The sequence below is a fragment of the Neovison vison genome, chromosome 2, assembly GCF_020171115.1.
Source record: "Neovison vison isolate M4711 chromosome 2, ASM_NN_V1, whole genome shotgun sequence".
Lineage (NCBI taxonomy): Eukaryota > Metazoa > Chordata > Mammalia > Carnivora > Mustelidae > Neogale > Neogale vison.
The window spans coordinates 160781308-160800457 of NC_058092.1; the positions used below are offsets into that span (position 1 = coordinate 160781308).

The 19150-nt window shown below is 35.6% G+C and overlaps 1 protein-coding gene across 3 annotated transcripts in view; it reads right to left on the reverse strand.

The window, feature by feature from the left end:
* The window catches only part of HEATR1 (HEAT repeat containing 1), a 47495-nt gene that overhangs the window by 18642 nt on the left and 9703 nt on the right, over positions 1 to 19150 (reverse strand). For all 3 annotated transcript variants that reach the window (XM_044239400.1, XM_044239399.1, XM_044239401.1), the window contains exons 11-28: positions 18989 to 19106; positions 17870 to 17974; positions 15172 to 15267; positions 14648 to 14736; positions 13572 to 13783; positions 12572 to 12693; positions 11902 to 12093; positions 9444 to 9627; positions 9163 to 9299; positions 8276 to 8468; positions 5262 to 5431; positions 4732 to 4890; positions 3209 to 3451; positions 2805 to 2936; positions 1896 to 1999; positions 1589 to 1732; positions 831 to 949; positions 597 to 718 (exon numbers count right to left, since the gene is read on the reverse strand). In XM_044239400.1, the coding sequence (XP_044095335.1) occupies positions 597 to 718; positions 831 to 949; positions 1589 to 1732; positions 1896 to 1999; positions 2805 to 2936; positions 3209 to 3451; positions 4732 to 4890; positions 5262 to 5431; positions 8276 to 8468; positions 9163 to 9299; positions 9444 to 9627; positions 11902 to 12093; positions 12572 to 12693; positions 13572 to 13783; positions 14648 to 14736; positions 15172 to 15267; positions 17870 to 17974; positions 18989 to 19106 (2641 nt within the window). The remainder of the gene's footprint in view (positions 1 to 596; positions 719 to 830; positions 950 to 1588; positions 1733 to 1895; positions 2000 to 2804; positions 2937 to 3208; positions 3452 to 4731; positions 4891 to 5261; positions 5432 to 8275; positions 8469 to 9162; positions 9300 to 9443; positions 9628 to 11901; positions 12094 to 12571; positions 12694 to 13571; positions 13784 to 14647; positions 14737 to 15171; positions 15268 to 17869; positions 17975 to 18988; positions 19107 to 19150) is intronic.

Below are 19150 nucleotides of genomic sequence, written 5' to 3' on the forward strand. Positions count from 1 at the left end.
TCCTCTGAGGGCTACTGATTCTCTTCCAAGGAAAAAAGTTCTATATGCATAAAATCTATGTGATGTTGAGTATACTGAAAGACCGCTAAAGCTCCCAGAGAACCCCAGGTTAAGAACCTGTGACCTCAATCCCCAACAGGAAAAAAAAATCTCAATTACCTTCAAAAGATGTACTTCTATAAGCAACAGGATTTCTCTCACCGAGGTAGTTTATAATCAAAGTACTTTTTCTCAACTCACTGGACAAAAGCTGTCTGAGGACAGTGGGATGGTAATTTTTGTCAAGGAACACCAACACTACTGCTTAGAAGTTACATGGTGTCAGGCTCTGTGCTAAGTGAAAATCATAAACTACCCAGTCACATCCTCACAATAATCCTACAAAGAAGGTTAATATTATTGCCATTTTACAAGACGAGGACCTGAAGCTTAGCAAGATCAACCAGCTACAGTGCCACAACTGTTAAGAGACAGGGCTAAGAGTCCCACCAATAAGACCCAAAGTCGACTGAATTCAGACCAGTGAGCACTTACGCATTTCCTCTGAAGAAAAAAAATATCAAAATATCTGAAGTCTCAAAATCATTAGTACTTACAGGAAATATTCCAGCAACAGTACCCAAAAGTAAAAGGGCATGGTGATGGGTCTGCGGCATCTCTGAAACACGGATGCACTGAACGATCAATTCCACATTGAATTTTTCTTCATCCAGAACATCTAGAGTGAGGAGGGGAAAAAAAAAAAAAAAAAAAAAAACCTCTAAGTGGTAGGTACATATGCACGCAAAGCAAGTAATCCTTCCATCGTTTCCTTCCAACAAAGTACATACCCTTTGGTATTTTGCTACCATCTGGAGACAGTTTTTGGCAGATGTTGAGCAAACAACTAAGAATTAATTGTTTGGTGTATTCCATATTTCCCTGCTCCGGTGGCAGAGGTTCTAAGCTCCTTCAGGAACCCCCGGCAAAGACATAATGGGAAATGAAGTTACACAATTTCACTTATGCATTAATGACCACTTTCCAGAAAGCATATTTACTTAGAAATAACTAAAATATTTACATTAAACACAGCCTATAAAAAACAAGATTCTAACTGATTTTTTTTCTCATATGGGCAGGTGCTTAATGTCAAATTTTATCTCTCTTCTCTGTTGTACTCTCCATCAACCTATTTGAAATCTTAGAGAACCTTGAGAATTACATTCTCTTCAGACAAAAACAAGTTTTATCTACAATACAATGGCAAACACTACAGCTATCTGGTAATTTATACTTAAAAACCATAACGGGTTTCTCCCTTTATCTTTAAAGTAGGCATGCCCCAAGAACTCGTTTCTGAAAGTTAGGAAGCAGGCTATAAGGGGAATGGCCATTTAGTATACAACACAAGAGGATGATCAATTTGGGCATTAACAATGGGTACCTAACAACTTTCTTTTAACCTTTCAACTACAGTACTTAACTTGCTTTATTTTACAGACTAGTTAAGATAAGACTATATTTAAAAAAAAGAATGTTAAGTAAGATGTGCATGAATTAGAATCCTATTCTCTCATAGATCAAATGCAAAGGCAAGTGTCAGTACCTTGACAGCAGGTTAAAAAGAGTTGGTATCAGTATCTGAGGATTTTTGAGTTTCTTTTTGTGCTGCAGTAATTCTAGGATGAGGGTTACTCTTTGCCAGTAAGAACCTCCAACTTCCTGAACAGATTCTAGATCTTGTGATTTTCTGGGAAACAGAAAATATGTGAAAAGCAAACACTATCAATGCAAAGTAAAAATTATCATACTATGTATGCCAAATTAATGGGCATCAAAATATTATAATAGTTTCATAACATTCAAGGACCGGGGAATAAATAGCATGTTTTCATTGCACTCCTAGCTCTTACTTCTGCTGCATTTTTTGTCTTCTCGTTTGTTGAATTGTGCCCAAGGACTTTGTTTTGTCTGGTGGCTCCAGTTCTATTCTGATTTGTTCAGCATTAACAGAAATCTGAAATATGAAGGAAGAATGACTGATGATACACTTCATGGGATAAACTTAGAGAAACAGATGTTGACTTAAATGTCCATGTCCACTTTCACATTTACCTAGGACTTTAGAGCCCAAACCAATCCCAAACCCCGAAAGCAAATGCCACCATATTCTTTTCCATGTCCTAACAGCTGTATAAAGACGAAAACACCACACAAACAGGAGTGTAGTATACACACTGTTCTGTAGCTTAATTTGTTTCACTTAGAAATCCGCATCTCAGAAATCTAAGAAAATATGTTAAATACTGAGAACTGGTGAATCTGCATACTAGGACTTCCCCATACTAGTACCTGTTTTTGTGAACTTGTTTTCTGTGTTTTCTTTTTAGCAACAAAACAAAGTAACTAAGTGGTTGTTCTGATGTACAGCTATGTTTTAATATACATATAAACCAATGAGCACATGCTCAATTCCACAATATACATGTCATCAAACAACTATTTAAGTAGAACCCGTTGATTACTCCGTTAAGTAGTACTCCACTGAAAATCCTTGCATAAAACAAATAGATCCCATCTAATGTAAGAGCCAAACTAACACTATACCCAACCTGGTTAAAATATAAATATTTCACAAAATAAAAATCGTGGTGAAGACTTATAATTTTGATTCTGCACTTCTCTATGAGCTACTTGTCCATGATTCTTATTAATGCTAACATCTGACACTCTAAAAGCACTGGATTATCAGAGGTTGATTAAACATGGTATTACTTGGAAGAGAACAATAATAAACAAATTATAGAAGCTGCATAACTTACCCCTTTAAAAACACTGCTAACAGTCTGAGCACAATGTGAATTTTTACAGTTCACCAATAAATCAAACAACATGCGCAAAAGCTTCTGCTGAACTTTTTCATCTGATATAGCTGCAAAAAATGGCTTTGTAATCTAGAGGAGGTAGAAAAAAGGCAATTGAGCTCAACAAATGTGAATCCCAAAAATGACCTTTAAACAGTTCTTTTTTATGATGTAATATTATTCCCATTTTGTCAGCTAAAATGCAGCTTTATCACACCTATGTATCACTCAATTTTGCAAAAGCAGGCCAAACAGATCATATCCATTTCAAAACATGTCCAGTCCACTTTAGGTTCTCCAAGTAAAACATTACAAAATTTTAAGAGCTTGAACATACTTTAGTCTTTAAAAAAGTCACTGACCTTTTCAAGAGCTGTTATCTGAATGGTTGGCATTCCTGTGCAAAGTTCCTCTGTTGTATGTACAGCTTTTATAAATATATCTAGACTCTTTGGGTCCTTATGTAAAAGGGAAGCTGAATATTCATTATATTTTCCCAGAGTGAGATGTAAAATAAAGGCCTCATCTTTTAGGACAGCTGTCGGCTCCTTCTGGATTTTTTCTAACAGTTGTTCAGCCATAGGTAACAGCTGAGAAAGCACCATCTAAAGTTGGAGAAATTTATTAGCAAACAGTTATCTCTACTGACACCTATATTTTTGCTTGCTTTACAAAGACATCCCAAGATATGATGTTACAAGCCTGGGAGCTTAGCCTGGAGAAAAAACCCAATTAAAGATGATCCCTTGAACAGGAACAAGGCTATTTAATCCAATTCAGCACTCAGGCTCTCTCTGATGGTTCAGTTTATAATAGTCAAAAGCTCTAAACCCTTCAGAAATGAGGAGTAATTTGTAGGTATCCCAAGACTTTCTGATAACAAGAAACACAAACTAAAGTTTTCGACCACAAAAATAAATTTTAGCAAACACTGCATATTTCCTCAAACAGAACTTCCAAATTATGTATGTGAGGTCTTTAACAACTAAACCAAATGCCAGCACATTATGGCTCGTGGGCCAAATCCAGAAGTCCTCCTGTTTTGGTCAATTTTATTTACTGAAATACAGCCAAGCTCATGTTTACATAACTGGCTCCAGCTTTCACAATACAATGGCAGAGCCAAGCACCTGCAAGAAGAAAAGACTGTGGAGCCCACAGAACAAATGTTTACTATTTGGTCTTTCACAGAACAGACAGTCAATTCCTAGTTTAAACTACAAGGGATGACACAAAGCCGCTCAATGCCATCTGTTGGCTGCCACCAGGAAAATCTGATCATGCGGTTTTCATTCCACTGACCCCTGCTTTAGTTCTCCACGTTGCAGTCAGTCTGAGACTGGTGAAGCATCCACGCACTTTGGAACAGTCTGATCACATGTGCCATCACAAAAACCTGTGATTCACAACCTCCTTTGTGCCAAGGCCTCCCTGACGACATAATGAAAGCTATGGATTTCCCCAGAAATAATGTTCAAACACACACATTTTATGAATGAACAAAGGATTCTGGAATATTCATGCTTATGTCCAAATATATTATCTTGTGTAGGATTTCCACCAGAAGACACAAACCAACAGTTTTCTCAGCAGTGCATCTTCAGTGTTTTTCCCCATGTTTTTACTTTTTTAAATTCACTTCAAGTAAATGATTATGTAGGGATAACATACAATTTTAAAATAGGAAAAAAAAAAAAATCCACCAGTACTTGCTTTTTGTGTCCTCTGTTTCTACATCTCACTTCCCTCTCCCAAATTATAAAGAAAATTTTCACTTCTGAGTGAGTATCTGTAACTCCTGAAAATGTTTTCCTCACTCATTAGCCGATACAATAGTGTTTAGTAATATTACATGGAATGTGTAAGCCACCTGAATTGCACATACCTCATTGTTGACTTTCTGAAGTACTTTCACCAAATCTTTTGCAATGTAAGATGGGCAACTATATACACAACTGAGTACGTTTTTCAAAGTTTCAGATAACTTCTGATGAGATTTCGGTTTCTTTTCTCTCTGTAGTTCCTCAAACAAAGTAGCTAAATCCTAGCACACCAAAAAGAAAATCAGATAAAAAAGGGTTAAGAAACTATAAAGGCTAAATGTACTAATCATAGAAGAGTCTTTTCCAAATCACGTGATAGTGAATCATTTTTCATTTCCTGTTGAAACCTTAACAGGAAATGGTACAATACCTCTAAGTTAGTACTATCAAAAGCCACACACTGAAACACTGTATGCTATCTTTTTTAAAAACGGTAAGAGAAAGTTGTGCAGATATTGACATCAATTTTGAAATTTCAGTGACGTGACTGGATCAAAATCCCTACAAAGCAAAATGTCAAAAGAGAACAAAACTGTTCACAGGTATACACAGGCATGCGCACACGATCAATCTTCTTTGATAATGAGTTTACCTGAGCAACATAGGTGGCATCTGAGGTGATCTCCTCTATTTTAGGAACCAAATGATCTATTACCAGGTGGAACTGAGACACCACTCCACTGAGGGCCTGGAGACAAAGAATGGAGGCCCTTCGTACTTCTTTTATGGGGCTTCCCAGATTAATGAGTAGAGATATGACCACTAAAACCAAAGGGGAAAATATTTAGCAACTTAAAAAATTTAAACAGTACAAAACTTAAATAGTACCAGAGGGTATGTCGAAGTTTTCCTCCTCACTGAAATTCTCTCTGAAGACCATTCACTGTTTACTACTCTAGCAAAATATTATTAGCTATATGCTACTACATCCTTTTGAAAACATACAAATGAGAGCAGAGCACACAATGTACACACACACACACACACACACACACAGAATGATTACATCTCAATTTATTTTGAAGTGCTTTCTACCTAAGTGTGTATATCTAAATTAAATCATTCTTTAAAACTGTATGGTTCTCCATTGTATTTTCTATATTTTTTAAACCAGTACCTTGCTGGTGACTCAGTTGCTCCTTATCTCTCAGCACTGTAACTGCTAACACAAATATCTCTTTACATACATCCTTGCAAGTATGCAGATAAACTACCCATTGTGTATCAGGCTTTGCAAATATTTTGTCCTTAGTGGACATTGGAGTTTCTAAAGCAGAAATTAGTTTAATTTTTCTTCTAGTTTTATACATTGCTTAGAGAGGCCCTCCCCACACTGAGTCAGTTGTTCAAGTGTCTATCTTCATATTCTGATAGAGGCCACATGTACCACATGTTCTCTTCTACCACTAGAGCTAAGTTGTGTGTTGTTTTTTTAATGTGAAATCTTTAGTTCACATGAAATTTCTGTCTAAGGAATAAGATTGGAGTCAAACTTTTAATGTCTCCAAATGGCTAGCCAGATGTCCCATTTAATAATCCACCTAAAAATTCTAGAGCTTTATTATTCATACATTCCGTCAGTATCTGAAAGAGCTACTGCTGCCAACTACTACTTCTAGAACCAAGCCCAGTAATGTAATGAATTTAGAAGTAATGCTTTTAACTCTGCAGTTAAGAATACTAGCTTTTGATTTGAGAAGTATTTTTATTACTCACTCTTTTTTTGCTGCCACTTAATTAGAATTACTGATTTTTATCTAATGCCTTTTCAGTTTTTTTGGAAAATGATATGGGTTTTCTCCTTTCAAACTGATACGGCTAATTATATTAAGAGTTCATAATTTTGGGTTAAAGATTGGTTTAAAGATTTTATTTATTCATTTGACAGAGAGAGATCACAAGTAAGCAGAGAGGCAGGCAGAGAGAGAGGAAGGGAAGCAGGCTCCCTGCTGAGCAGAGAGTCCGATGTGGGACTCGATCCCAGGACCCCGAGATCATGACCTGAGCCGAAGGCAGCGGCTTAACCCACTGAGCCACTCAGGCGCCCAATTTGCAGACATTTTAAAATAAATTCTTATATAAAGTACTACTATAGAATACTTGTAATATAATACGTAATACTTTGTTAAAGAATTTAATAAAAAGTTTAAAATAAATTTAATAAAGAGTTTAAAAGATGTACAGGAGGGTCTTCTCATCTAAGGCAGAAAAAAAAACTGGAAAAAAAAATCTTAAAGTAAGTCTACCTAAAAAAAGGGAAGGCAATTTTACAGTAAATGGTAAAGAAATTATATTCATGGGATTTTATTTTATAAGTAAAACTCAAAATCTATGTATGTACATTACCTTGTATTTAACAAAATCTTGGTTACAATTGTAATTATGTGCTCTTTCACAGAGCTAATGAAAGATAAGCAAATAATTTTGGGAAAAACATATGATCATTCACTTTACTTTCACAAAACATTTATAAAAAGCAATTTTAGGGGGTGCCTGGGTGGCTTAGTCGTCAAGCATCTGCCTTCTGCTTGGGTCGTGATCCTGGGGTTCTGGGATCAAGCCCCACATTGGGTTCCCTGCTCTGTGGGAAGTCTGCTTCTCCCTCTCCCACTCCCCCAGCTTGTGTTCCCTCTCTCAATGTCTGTCTCTCTGTCAAATAAATAGATCTTTAAAATAAAAAAAATTAAAAGAAGCAATTTTAGAATTAACAAAAAAAAATCTAGAATACCCTCAAATTTCCCAAGGGCCACTCTTATTCCTTTGACATTAAAATCATCCCAGTCTGAAGTATCAATCATATGCATCATCCTTATCAATTCTCTCATCTTTAATCGCTACAGGGTCTAATTCTGCCAGATCCTCTCATTTGTCAGTAGCTTTTTAAAAAATTTTTTTGGTCAGTAGCTTTAAAGTACCTATTTTCTAGTATCAAGTTCATCAACTTCATGAAATTTGCAAATTTCATTTTATCAAAAAATAAACTTAATAAACTTAAACTTGGGGGTGTTTTATTAGTGAGTGCCCAACCTGAAAATGAGTTACACATGATAAAAAAGAGACAAATTCAGAAAGGTTGTCTGATTGGAGACCCATTTTCTAAGTAGGCAGATGAATACAGAACTGTATTAAATGGCGTGGCTTCTCCATGTAACCCTTCACTGATGAAACGCAGAACATGAATAGCTGGATATTAACAACCCATTTTGGTGATTAAAGGTAGTTTATATATGGGCTCCTGGGTGCCCCAGTTAAGTGCCTGCCTTCAGCTCAGGTCATGATCTCAGGGTCCTGGGATCGATCCCCATGTCGGGCTCCCTTTCCTCTGCTCCTCCCCACCTGCTGGTGTGCATGCCCTCTTTCTCAAATAAGTAAAATCTAAAAAAAATAGTAATTTATATATACATATATACAGTTTATACACAAGAATTTATATGTATACACTTAACTTATACATACATGTAGAGAGCAGAGAAAGTGCACACACTGTGAGTACTCTTCAGAAAAAAAAGTTAAAAAGAAATTCTCCCAACTATAACCCACATAAACTACCTATAGAGAAAGCATTAAAGTTGATCATGACAGAACACAACACGCTACTCATGATACCTGGAGAAGATACAGATGCCAGCTGATGTTTATCCTGTGCCTTCTGAGCAGAGAGCATCTCACAACCTATATAAAGAGCTTGAGTCTGCAATGCTGCTTTCACGCTGCAGTTAAGTGGATTTGAAAGGCTAGACCCGTATGTCCATAAAACAGAGAAGAACTTGAATAACTGAAAAATATCTTCTAGATGCACCTAAATTAAATAAACAACAGTGAAGTTTAATTTTTACTCACATTTAGTTGGTTCCAAATCCTCTTTACACTAGTGTACAATTACAGAAAACACTTTGTTGCAATGACAACAAAGCCCTGTCCCATTACTTAAAATTTTCCATACTTATTTTAACCAACGAGAAGTATGGAAATGAATCCAAAGGACTTGCTATAACTTTGCCTCTGAACACACTGGACAACAGTAACAATATGTGAAAATAAGCAGAAAACCAAGACTCGTGATGAGGGGGAAGCCTTGTTAAGAAAGAATTCCAAGATGGAGTAAGTGTCACCAGTGGTGCCAAATGCTGCTGAAAGGGGTAAGACAAGAACAGAGACTTAACTGCTGGACCTAGCAACATGGAGGTCCATGAAATTTCTTAACTGAGTTGCACAACTAACTTACCCCATTGAACAGCAATTTCTCACTGGTAATGAATTGTGATTAGTAAGTACATGACAGGCCTAACACACTACTAGGCATGCAGCAATGTTAGTCTCTGGCCTACGGACTGGTGTCATAATGATACCACTACCTCACAGGGCCCATGTATATTACCCCATACTCTGCACTGTTCAAAAATCTACTTTCATTTTCATTAAAAAACTGTCATAAATGCTCTGCTATATCTTCTGAAAGGGAAGAGTATGCCTGAAAAAGATGAGCCTAGTACCTTTATGAAAAGTTTCATCAGAAGCCTAAAATGAGTGGCATCAGTACCACTGAGTATCATCTCAAAGAGCCCAATAAGCAAGCGCAGATAGGCTCTGCTATCTTCTTTCAGCTGCTCGGGATTCCACCATATATCATCTACATGGACATGAAGAGAGAGAGAAACGATGAATAAACTTATGTGAATACGTGCTGGGAACTTTTCACTCAAAACAAAGAATAGTTGTGGAGAAAATAATTGTTTTCTTGAGTATCACATTCAAAAGTCACACTTTGTCCTACCTTTAGGAAAAGATTTAGGACCCTTCAGTGCATGAATAAAATTTTTCAGTACAAATATGAGTAAAACAGAGTCCTCCAGGGCAACACGCTGGGCCAAATTGAGCTGCTTTATGTAATGGGCCCACAGTTCCACTGGTATCTCTCTGTCCATCATCAGCTCAAAATGCCATTCGGAAGGGATTTCCTGAAATAGTAAAGGAAACAAAGAGCATAAATATGAAGGAGTTTTGAACATGGATTATACACAGGGGAACTGCAATGATATATGATTGGGTAATATGCAAAATTTCGTCTCAATGAGCATTTGAGGACAGGATTAACAGCTTTAACCAAATTTGTAAGGAGGTTTAACTACCACTATTCACAACAAAAAGATTAAGTTATCCACAGTTTCATTTTATCTATATTTCCTTGAAATACATATCTAAAAATAAATGTTATCCATAGAAATTGTGTTTATTAAATGGCACATTTCTATAGAGAAAGGAGTTGGATTTCCAGGAGACCCTTAAAGGGAGCTTTCTCATGTCACATACTTCTAATGGGGTTTAAATAGGTCTATACAAGTAGCAAAATGTGAGGGTGTTTAAAAATTATACAGCAGATACTAAAAAGCAGCATGAGAAAACATGAAGAAAAATGATAAACAAGACCCTGTACAGAAGACTGCAAATTAGTAACTTAGAAGGAAAATAACCCAAAGCCAGACTTTTGAGAAAATGTCTCTAATGAGGGATTTCATTGGCTCAGTGTGCTGCTGCAGCCAGAAAGACTCAGGACTCCTATAAAGAGTACTAAATATAAAAAAAAATAATAATAAAAAAAAATTTTAAAAAAGAGTACTAAAACAGCATGTTATCTGCACATATAAAAAACAATCCGTTTGTCCATACTTTTTTTTTTTTTTAAATATTTTGTTTACTTGACAGACAGAGATCACAAGTAGGCAGAGAGGCAGGCAGAGAGAGAGAGAGGGAAGCAGGCCCCCTGCTGAGCAGAGAGCCGGATGTGGGGCTCAATCCCTGGACCCTGAGATCATGACCCGAGCTGAAGGCAGCGGCTTAACCCACTGAGCCACCCAGGCGCCCTTGTCCATACTTTTAATACCAAGGGCAAATACCATTCAGGTTATTACATTCTACAAAACAAAGAAATTAAGAAGGGCTTATCTGAGCTACTTTATAAAATATAAAAATCCACCACTCTTCTATATTTTTTTCTATGATTTTTATTTATGTATTTGAGAGTGAGAGAGAAAGAGAGCACATGTGAACAAGAGGGAGGCTGACAGAATCAAGCAGACTCCGCACTGAGAATAGAAGCTGAGGTGGGGCTCAATCCCATGACCTGAGACAAAACCAAGAGCCAGATGCTTGACTGAATGAGCCACCCAGGAACTCTGAAAAATTCGTGCTTTTCAAGTTTACATAATTTTAGGTAACAATGACTATGGCTAGAACTTGTAAAACCCTCAGGGTATGTGTAAATGTAAGAAAGTGTGATTCTTTCAGCGAACCCTAAAATGAAAAGCTCTCTGATTATTGGAAGACAAATAAAAACAAAATACCATTAAAAATATTAAAAGAAATCATCTTATTACCTCAAGATGTGATACTAGGTAAAAATACAAACAACTGAAACATGTTCTTTGGCCAATACTGTCAAAGATAATAGTAAGCTGGTGAGATCCAAATCTGATGTAATATTAAAATAATACAAAAGATCAACTCCTGGGGCACCTGGGTGGCTCAGTTAAACGTCTGACTCTTGGTTTCGGCTCAGGTCATGACTTCAGGATTGTACAACCATGGTATGTAGGGCTCTGTGCTCTCTGAGGAGTCTGCTTGAGATTCTTTACCTCTCCCTCTCCCTTCACACCCCTCTCAAGTGTATCACTCAAATTATTTTAAAAAGAATCAATTCGTGGGGCGCCTGGGTGGCTCAGTGGGTTAAGTCTCAGCCTTCGGCTCAGGTCATGATCTCAGGGTCCTGGGATCGAGCCCCGCATCGGGCTCTTTGCTCAGCAGGGAGCCTGCTTCGCCCTCTCTCTCTGCCTGCCTGTGTGCCTACTTGTGATCTCTGTCCATCAAATAAATAAATAAAATCTTTAAAAAAAAAAAATCAATTCTTAGTAAATAACAGAATAAAGTAAATATTTTGTTCAAGCAATAACATGCCTAGTGAATTCTTCATCACAAAGTGTATTTAAGTATAACTCCGGTAATTAATAAAGATAATACAGGGAAGAGTCAACTATCAGGTACAAAACATCACAACCCTGAAATTCTATAATTCAATTAAATTCTCTAACTTTCTACCTATTGCTGCCCAAGGCTGCTTCACATTCACCCCTCACATCCAAAGATTTAGCATTTCAGCCCCCAATTTTCAGTGCTGCTGTGATTAGTAAGCCGGGCTGCCACTTTACTCAATGTTCCAAAAACTGTGCACTCCTTACCACCGCAGTAATCACACTCTCAAGCTTCTTTATTTTTTTCTGCAATAAACTGAAGACTCTGATCGCAAAGGGGAAGTGAGTTTCTTTTAAAGATGAACAGCAAGAAACAAGCACAGCCATGATCACGTGAAAAGTCACTTTTTGCTTCAGGCTAAAGCACTCCTTTTCCCCAATGCTTATTAAATCTTCCACCTTGAAAAATAAACATACTCCATTACTCATAGCTCTTCACTGATTTCTAAAGTAATAATAAAATTAAATAATCTCAGAATTATAATGAACATAATTGCATCTGGCAACTGGATAAATGCTTTAAAATTATACTCCTAAAACCTTGACACAGGTTTATTTACTAAAGCAAAAGAAAAAAAAAATCCTTTTAGAGATTGTTATTTAAAAAATATATGACTTTATATTTTAAATGACAGGAAACAAGAAAGCAAAAAAGACACACTATTCTTATAGTCCAATGTAAAACCACAAAAAAATTATATAAAATGTAGAAGATTTCAAACACTCTGCGGAACATACTATGTAAAACTATACATGTTTAAAGCATAACAAAGTAGTCAAAAATGTAAAAGTTATTTTAAAAAATCTAGTAAACCAAACACTGAGAATCTAATAAAATTTTAGGAAGTCCAGGGGTGGTCTTTGACAGCATACGTACCATCTTTAACATTGAAGAAGGATCCCCTGAACTTATATTGTCAGCCAATAATGCAATCATCTTCTGATTTGTTACACCAATTAGTTTTCCTGACTCTGTGCTTTTAACCACATTTTCAAGAGCTGTTAAAAAAAAAAAAAATGAACACAGAGGACACTTGTATCACTAATACTCACCTCATGAATTCTGTAGAGTAAGAAATTTAGGCAAAAGTTTCAATTTTCCTGTGAAGGTTTGCTCTGTATTTTTCCTTTTATCCAATTCTGAATCTATCTCTGAGTCAGCTTCATTTTTACTGTCGTTGACTATTGAAAAACGTGGGGAATGGGGTTGCCAATGCCCCTCCCTAACACAAGAGAAAATCTGCATATATCCTCAAAAACTTAACTACTAATAGCCTACTACAGACTAGAAGCCTTCAAATAACAAACAGTTAACACACCTTTAATGTTTTAAGTGTGCTATACTGTATTCTTACAATATTGTAATCTAGAGAAAAAAAAGTAGTGTTTAAATAATCATAAAGAAAAGAAAATGTATTTAGAATATTGTATTTATCAAAAAATACCTGCATTTAAGTGTATCCACATGCCATTCAACCCTATGCTGTTCAAGAGTCAACCGTAGGTTTCTGACCTTGGCAAAAATTTTTAAAAATCTTGCTGACACAGACCATAGCAAACATGATTTCAAATAATGATTAGAGCCAACTTTTAATTGTACTTTTCTTTTTAAAGTATTTATTCATTTTTTAAAGATTTTATTTATTTGACAGAGACAGCGATCACAAGGAGGCAGAGCAGCAGATAGAGAGAGAGGGAAAGTTGGCTCCCTGCTGAGCAGAAAACCCGATGTGGAATTCGATCCCAGTACCCTGAGATCATAACCTGAACTGAAGGCAGAGGCTTAACCCACTGATCCACTCAGACTCCCCTCTTTTTAAAGTATTTAAAGTGTTGTTGGTTCCACCCCCATACCCAAAGGCAACCAAATTTTTTACCTTCTTTCCAGCCTCTTAATACAGGGTGCAGAGAGCAAATTCCGGATTTCGATAAATATATGGCAATCTTCGTATCAGCAGATTCCATATCATCATTGACAATAATCATAAATGGCAGCAGATGCACCATCACTTGATTTGACAACTGATCATTTTCACTCAGTATCTCTTCCTTAATTAGTATGTCTGCTGCTACCTCAAGTACTTTGTACCTGAAACACAAACAAATTTGGCTAAGGGACCCATGAGAAACTTAAATTCAGCAAAAAAAATTATTATATTGTTCCTGCTCAACTGACACTATCCTGATCTCACCAAACACGTTATTCGGAGAGACCCCAATCACTCAAAATCCATGCTAACAGGGATCTATTTGAGACAGTAATTGTAAACTGCTTTTTTTTTTTTTTTTTTTTGAGAAATCACTAGGTTGACTATAACATAAAACATGTATCTCACAACATATCTCAACTCCACTAAAAATGAAGGATTCACTCATAAGTTAAAAAAAAATAAAAACACATACTATGTGTCTTAAGAACTAAATATGACAGATACAAAAATCTGTAAGACATGCTCTCCTCCCCCCAGGAGCTTAGGTCATTTTTTTCGATGCAAAAAGTTTAGATGTGAAAAATGAAGTAACTAGAGTACATCAAACACTACAGGTGACCATGTGCCTCTGAGCTTATTTTAATGTTTACTTTTAATTAAAAAGTAATATACTATCCTTATAAAAACAATCAAATAGAATTATATAAAGCAGAAAATTAAATTACTTCCTACCCTACTTCTCAGATTTCACCATTTATGTCACTCATTATGTAATCTTTCCATTTTATTAGGAAAATTTTTATTAAGAAAATTTATTAAGGAAAATTTCAAACATAGAGAACCCCCACAAACCCTCTTTCTTTTTATGATGCACAAGTTACATTATCATCCATTCCACTACCATGACCAAAGGACCATGTAACTAAATTATAAGATGCAAAAATGTAAAGAAAGAAAATAGAACTGAAATGGACATAGAATTCTGTCAATTCAAAACAGTATGAGAAGAAATGAATACATACCATTCCCTATTTTTTGAAAGTTCTGCTCTTCGAAAGAGGCTGAGAAGATTTGAAACCGTCACTTCTGAACTAAAATATTGTTTGAAAATCTAAAGGGGAAGAAACATACATAAGTAAATATTCACTTGCTTCAGATACACATGGTACTTGTTAAATGAACTTTAAAAATATAGTGAATTATAAAGAATTTATCTCCCAACAGTCCTCATATAATTTCAAAGCTTTATGAGAACAGTTTCTCAAAAGTGGCATTTATGAGACAATCTTCCATGATCCCAAGGTATTTACTACTGATAAAAATTCACAAAGCACATTTCCTTCTTGAAGAACTTCCATATACATAAAACTCTGCAGTCTAGTTTTTCCCATGAGCTTTCCTTAATCAGGCTTAAGTCTGTGCTCTCAGGAGAACAAATTCCCAATGAAGGAAAAATTTCCAAATATGTTCCTGCCTAGAGCAGAGAATCACCTGGGAATGAAAAAATATTTACAAACTGTGTATTTCAACAAACAAATTCACTCACCTTAAATGCATTTATAGCTGACAAAACAACATCTATGCTATCATCACCTAATCGGGTTAAAATAGCTTCTTTTATGAAAGACTCATCAACACTCTCCTAAGCAAGAGAAAAAATATTTAAATTTGGTTATTGCTAAAACCTCCTAAGAGTTTACACTAAAAAGAAAGCTTAGTTTTATGAAAAGCACTCATTATCAGTCAAGAAATACAGGCTCTACCCTAGACAAACTCAAACACTCAGCATACTTGCACTGAACTTGATAATCTCTAAAGGGTCTTTTTAGAGGAGTAATCATTTGGTACAAACTTTTCCCAGTTTCTACTGAAAATACCATAGAATATGTATAATCCAAACATAAGTTTTGCATTAAGAAGTTCATCTTGCTATGGGGCACGTGAGTGGCTCAGTGGGTTGGGCCTCTGCCTTCGGCTCGGGTAGTGATCTCAGGGTTCTGGGATCGAGCCCCGCATCCGGCTCTCTGCTCAGCGGGAGCCTGCTTCCTCCTCTCTCTCTGCCTGCCTGTCTGCTTTCTTGTGATCTCTATCTGTCAAATAAATAAAATCTTAAAAAAAAAAAAAAAAGTTCATCTTGCTAAACAAGAGCCCGGATATTGAGAGTACATAGACTAAAGAACCAGAACGTCTAGTTTAAATCTTAGCTCGACCACTTACCAATTGTGTGACCTGTAGCAAGTTACTTAACCTTTCCAGGTCTCACTGTTCTTGTCTATCAAAGACAGCTAATAATAGCACCTATCTCAAAGGACTGCCACAAAATGAAATAATACCTGTCAGTGCATAGAACAAGGCCTTACACAATGTAAGTACCATTAAAAGTTAGCTATCATTATCAAGATTTTTACAAGGATAAGGACATCTGCTGAAAAGCCAGTTGCCAGTCTGTCAAAAGAGATTTTATTTTTCTTAACAAAAGAAAATGAAGCATATAATCATTCAAAGTAATGGAAAACTAAGACTACAAGCCAACCTAAATATATCCCTACCTGTAGGTGGCATTTTTTATAATGCTATAAAAAAGTAACAGGGCTCTCTGTTGGGAGATAAAACCCAAACCCCTAGAACTCACAAAACTGAAGCTCAAACCTCATGTACCAAATGTCACCAAAATTTTCTCTAGAGCTAACAAGTAGCCAAATATCCCTATCTGAAATTCTATAATAGGATCTATGTTCTGTCACTGATGGAGAAGGGAAAGTGAAATCAAAGCATGTAGAGAAAGACAGTAACTGTAATGACAATATTGAACCTAAAAGGTAGATGTATACAGTGCCTTTTACTGAAAATCTAACCAGATCCAGAAAAGGACAGGGGAGGTAGGGATTAAGAGTAAAAGAAGGCTGAGAACAGCTTTAGGAGTATTAGGAGTTTCCAGGAATCCCTTTTTCATTCTAGACACTGGAATCTTCCCATCAAAACAAAGACCAGAATTCAGTAGTTTAATTAAAAAAAAAACAAAAAATCAATAGCACATACTTATCAGCAGTTTGTGAAACATAACCTTATGCCAGATCAGAAATGAATCAAAATCAATAGATTATAAATCTGAATACTACATCAAACATTTTTAAAGAAACATTCTCACAGATCCTAATACTTTTATTATTTACAGATCATTTTAAAATTAAATAACTCAAAAATATAAAAATATCAAAAATATAAAACAAAAAATTTGAAGTCCAATATTTAAAAACCCTATAAAGCCAATAAAACTCAAACTGAAATGTATTTATTAGGGTAATTACGATCAGCTGAAATTAAATTCTACTTGTGACATAAATCTGGATCTACCAACCATGACACAAGTTTGAGTTCAGCATGTTTGTAGTACTACATGCCATGGGGAAACAACTCCAGGACCACTTTTTTTATTCCAGAAATTTTCCAAATATGCTAATAGTAGTACATATACAAGAGGATTTCAGATATCACAGCAATGAACACTCCCATTTCAATTATAGTAACTACAGCAAAATATCTATACCAATTAGCTCTTCAAACCCATGATTTGATGGCTATGTAAAAATGAGTCCATTTAAAAGTGGGAGAAAAATTTTAAAAACATAGTATCAACAGTAAGCAAACAAACCAAAAATCGTGAAGGTATTGTTTGAATGGCTTAAGTATGAAAAATACTGCTTCATTTGAATCATTACAAAGTCTTCTAAAATACCATTTTGGTATAAAGACATTATTTACAAATTAAGTCAGCCTTTGTACTTACTTCTTGCAGCGACCAAAATGTGAAACACAAATACAACTGCAGGTACTGAGATCATGAACGGTGTCCCAAAAGCTCTCATTCCCATGTCCCCAAATATACTCATGTTGAACTTGAGACTATCAAAGTCAAATTTCAAAACTAAAACATTCTCAGATAATTTGTGAGCCTCCGTAAATAATCTAGAAATTCTAGTCTGAAAAACACTAAGCTAAATAATAATCTGCAACGTGGAAACATGTGAAGACAGTTGTTATTAGAGCACACACAAGTTAAAAGTGCTGCCTGCTGGTATGTATGGTCCTAAATCTTTGTCGGGTACACTCTCCTCTGCTTTATTAATCTTATATCTGTAATTACACAATATTAATTATAATTGGTAACTTCAATTTCTTATTCTAGAATGACACTGTTCACCATAAGGATAAAAATACCACAAATGAAGCTGTCTGATACAAACCTCTGATGTTTTCATATTTTTCAGATGATTAATGGCCAGAAGCCTCACAGGAGCAAGTGGATGATTCAGACTGAGCATCAGGGAAGTATCAGAATCTGCTAGAAACTATAGGATTCATCACAATCACCAAATTATTTTTGCCATTAAATCTGAACAGCATCTGATCAAGAATAAAAACTAGAAAAAAAATCCCAAAATGCCCAACACATTTGATAACAACAATTTAACTTCAGACACCACGAAATAAAGTAAAATCTTTGTCTCTAGAACGGTATAAGTTACAGTAGATGAACAAAATGTATATTGTTAATGTTGTGACTTTGAGTACCCTCATGTCTATGGGTAGGTTTATTTAGTGAAGCAATTCTATGAAGTAACTTTACATTCTTTATGTAGATCTGACTCCAGACTGAGAAGTACCTAAAATAAATCATTGTAGTAGCACCTAAATGAAAATAAAAATTTAAAAACTTGGTCACTGAAGACAGAAAGCAATTTATCTAAATGATACAACAGTGACAGATTTATGACAACTTACTTCACTAAGATTTGGGAATGAAATGCCATTAAAAATGAAAGTCTAATTATTGGAAAAGAAAAACCAAAACAATCAAGTTTTTCTTCATATTTATTTTCAAGGCTAATTTTAAGAACTACCTAACCTCTAGTAGAAAGATTCAGGGTTACTCACCAGGAAATTTCTAACATGCTCATGAAATTAAAATCTACCTCCCTTTTTCTGAATAAATGACTTAAACAGCCATATACAGCTATGGGTACTGCACTGGAAAGTACAGGTATGGGACAAAAATAAGAAAATGCTGGAAACTACGTGAAGCTACCTTTTAGTGATTGCTGATGATCATCTGTAACATTTCCAAACAATACTCTCCCTGAAACACATATCCCTTCTGTTACTTAAATTACTGTGCCTTTTCCAATGATTCAACCCCTGCCTCACGGCCTTACTTCAGGGAACTAGGTAAAATGTATTAAATCTCACCTGTCCATAAAGTTTTCCAAAGAAAGGTATGAAGTAGCAAACTTCCTTCTAGAGATCATCAAAGAACCACACAAATATACCCATATTTGTAGTAATTTCTCTGAAGAAAAACTTACCTGATACTTTCCTCCACTTGTGGAAAGAGAGATAAACTGATGAAAAAGTTCTTGTTTTTTTAGATCTGTAATTTCTTTTAGGCGTTCCTCTAGTACAACATCTAATGTTCTGGGATATCTGGGAAGAAATTAATGAGTTAATTATTCTTGGTAAAGTCACTG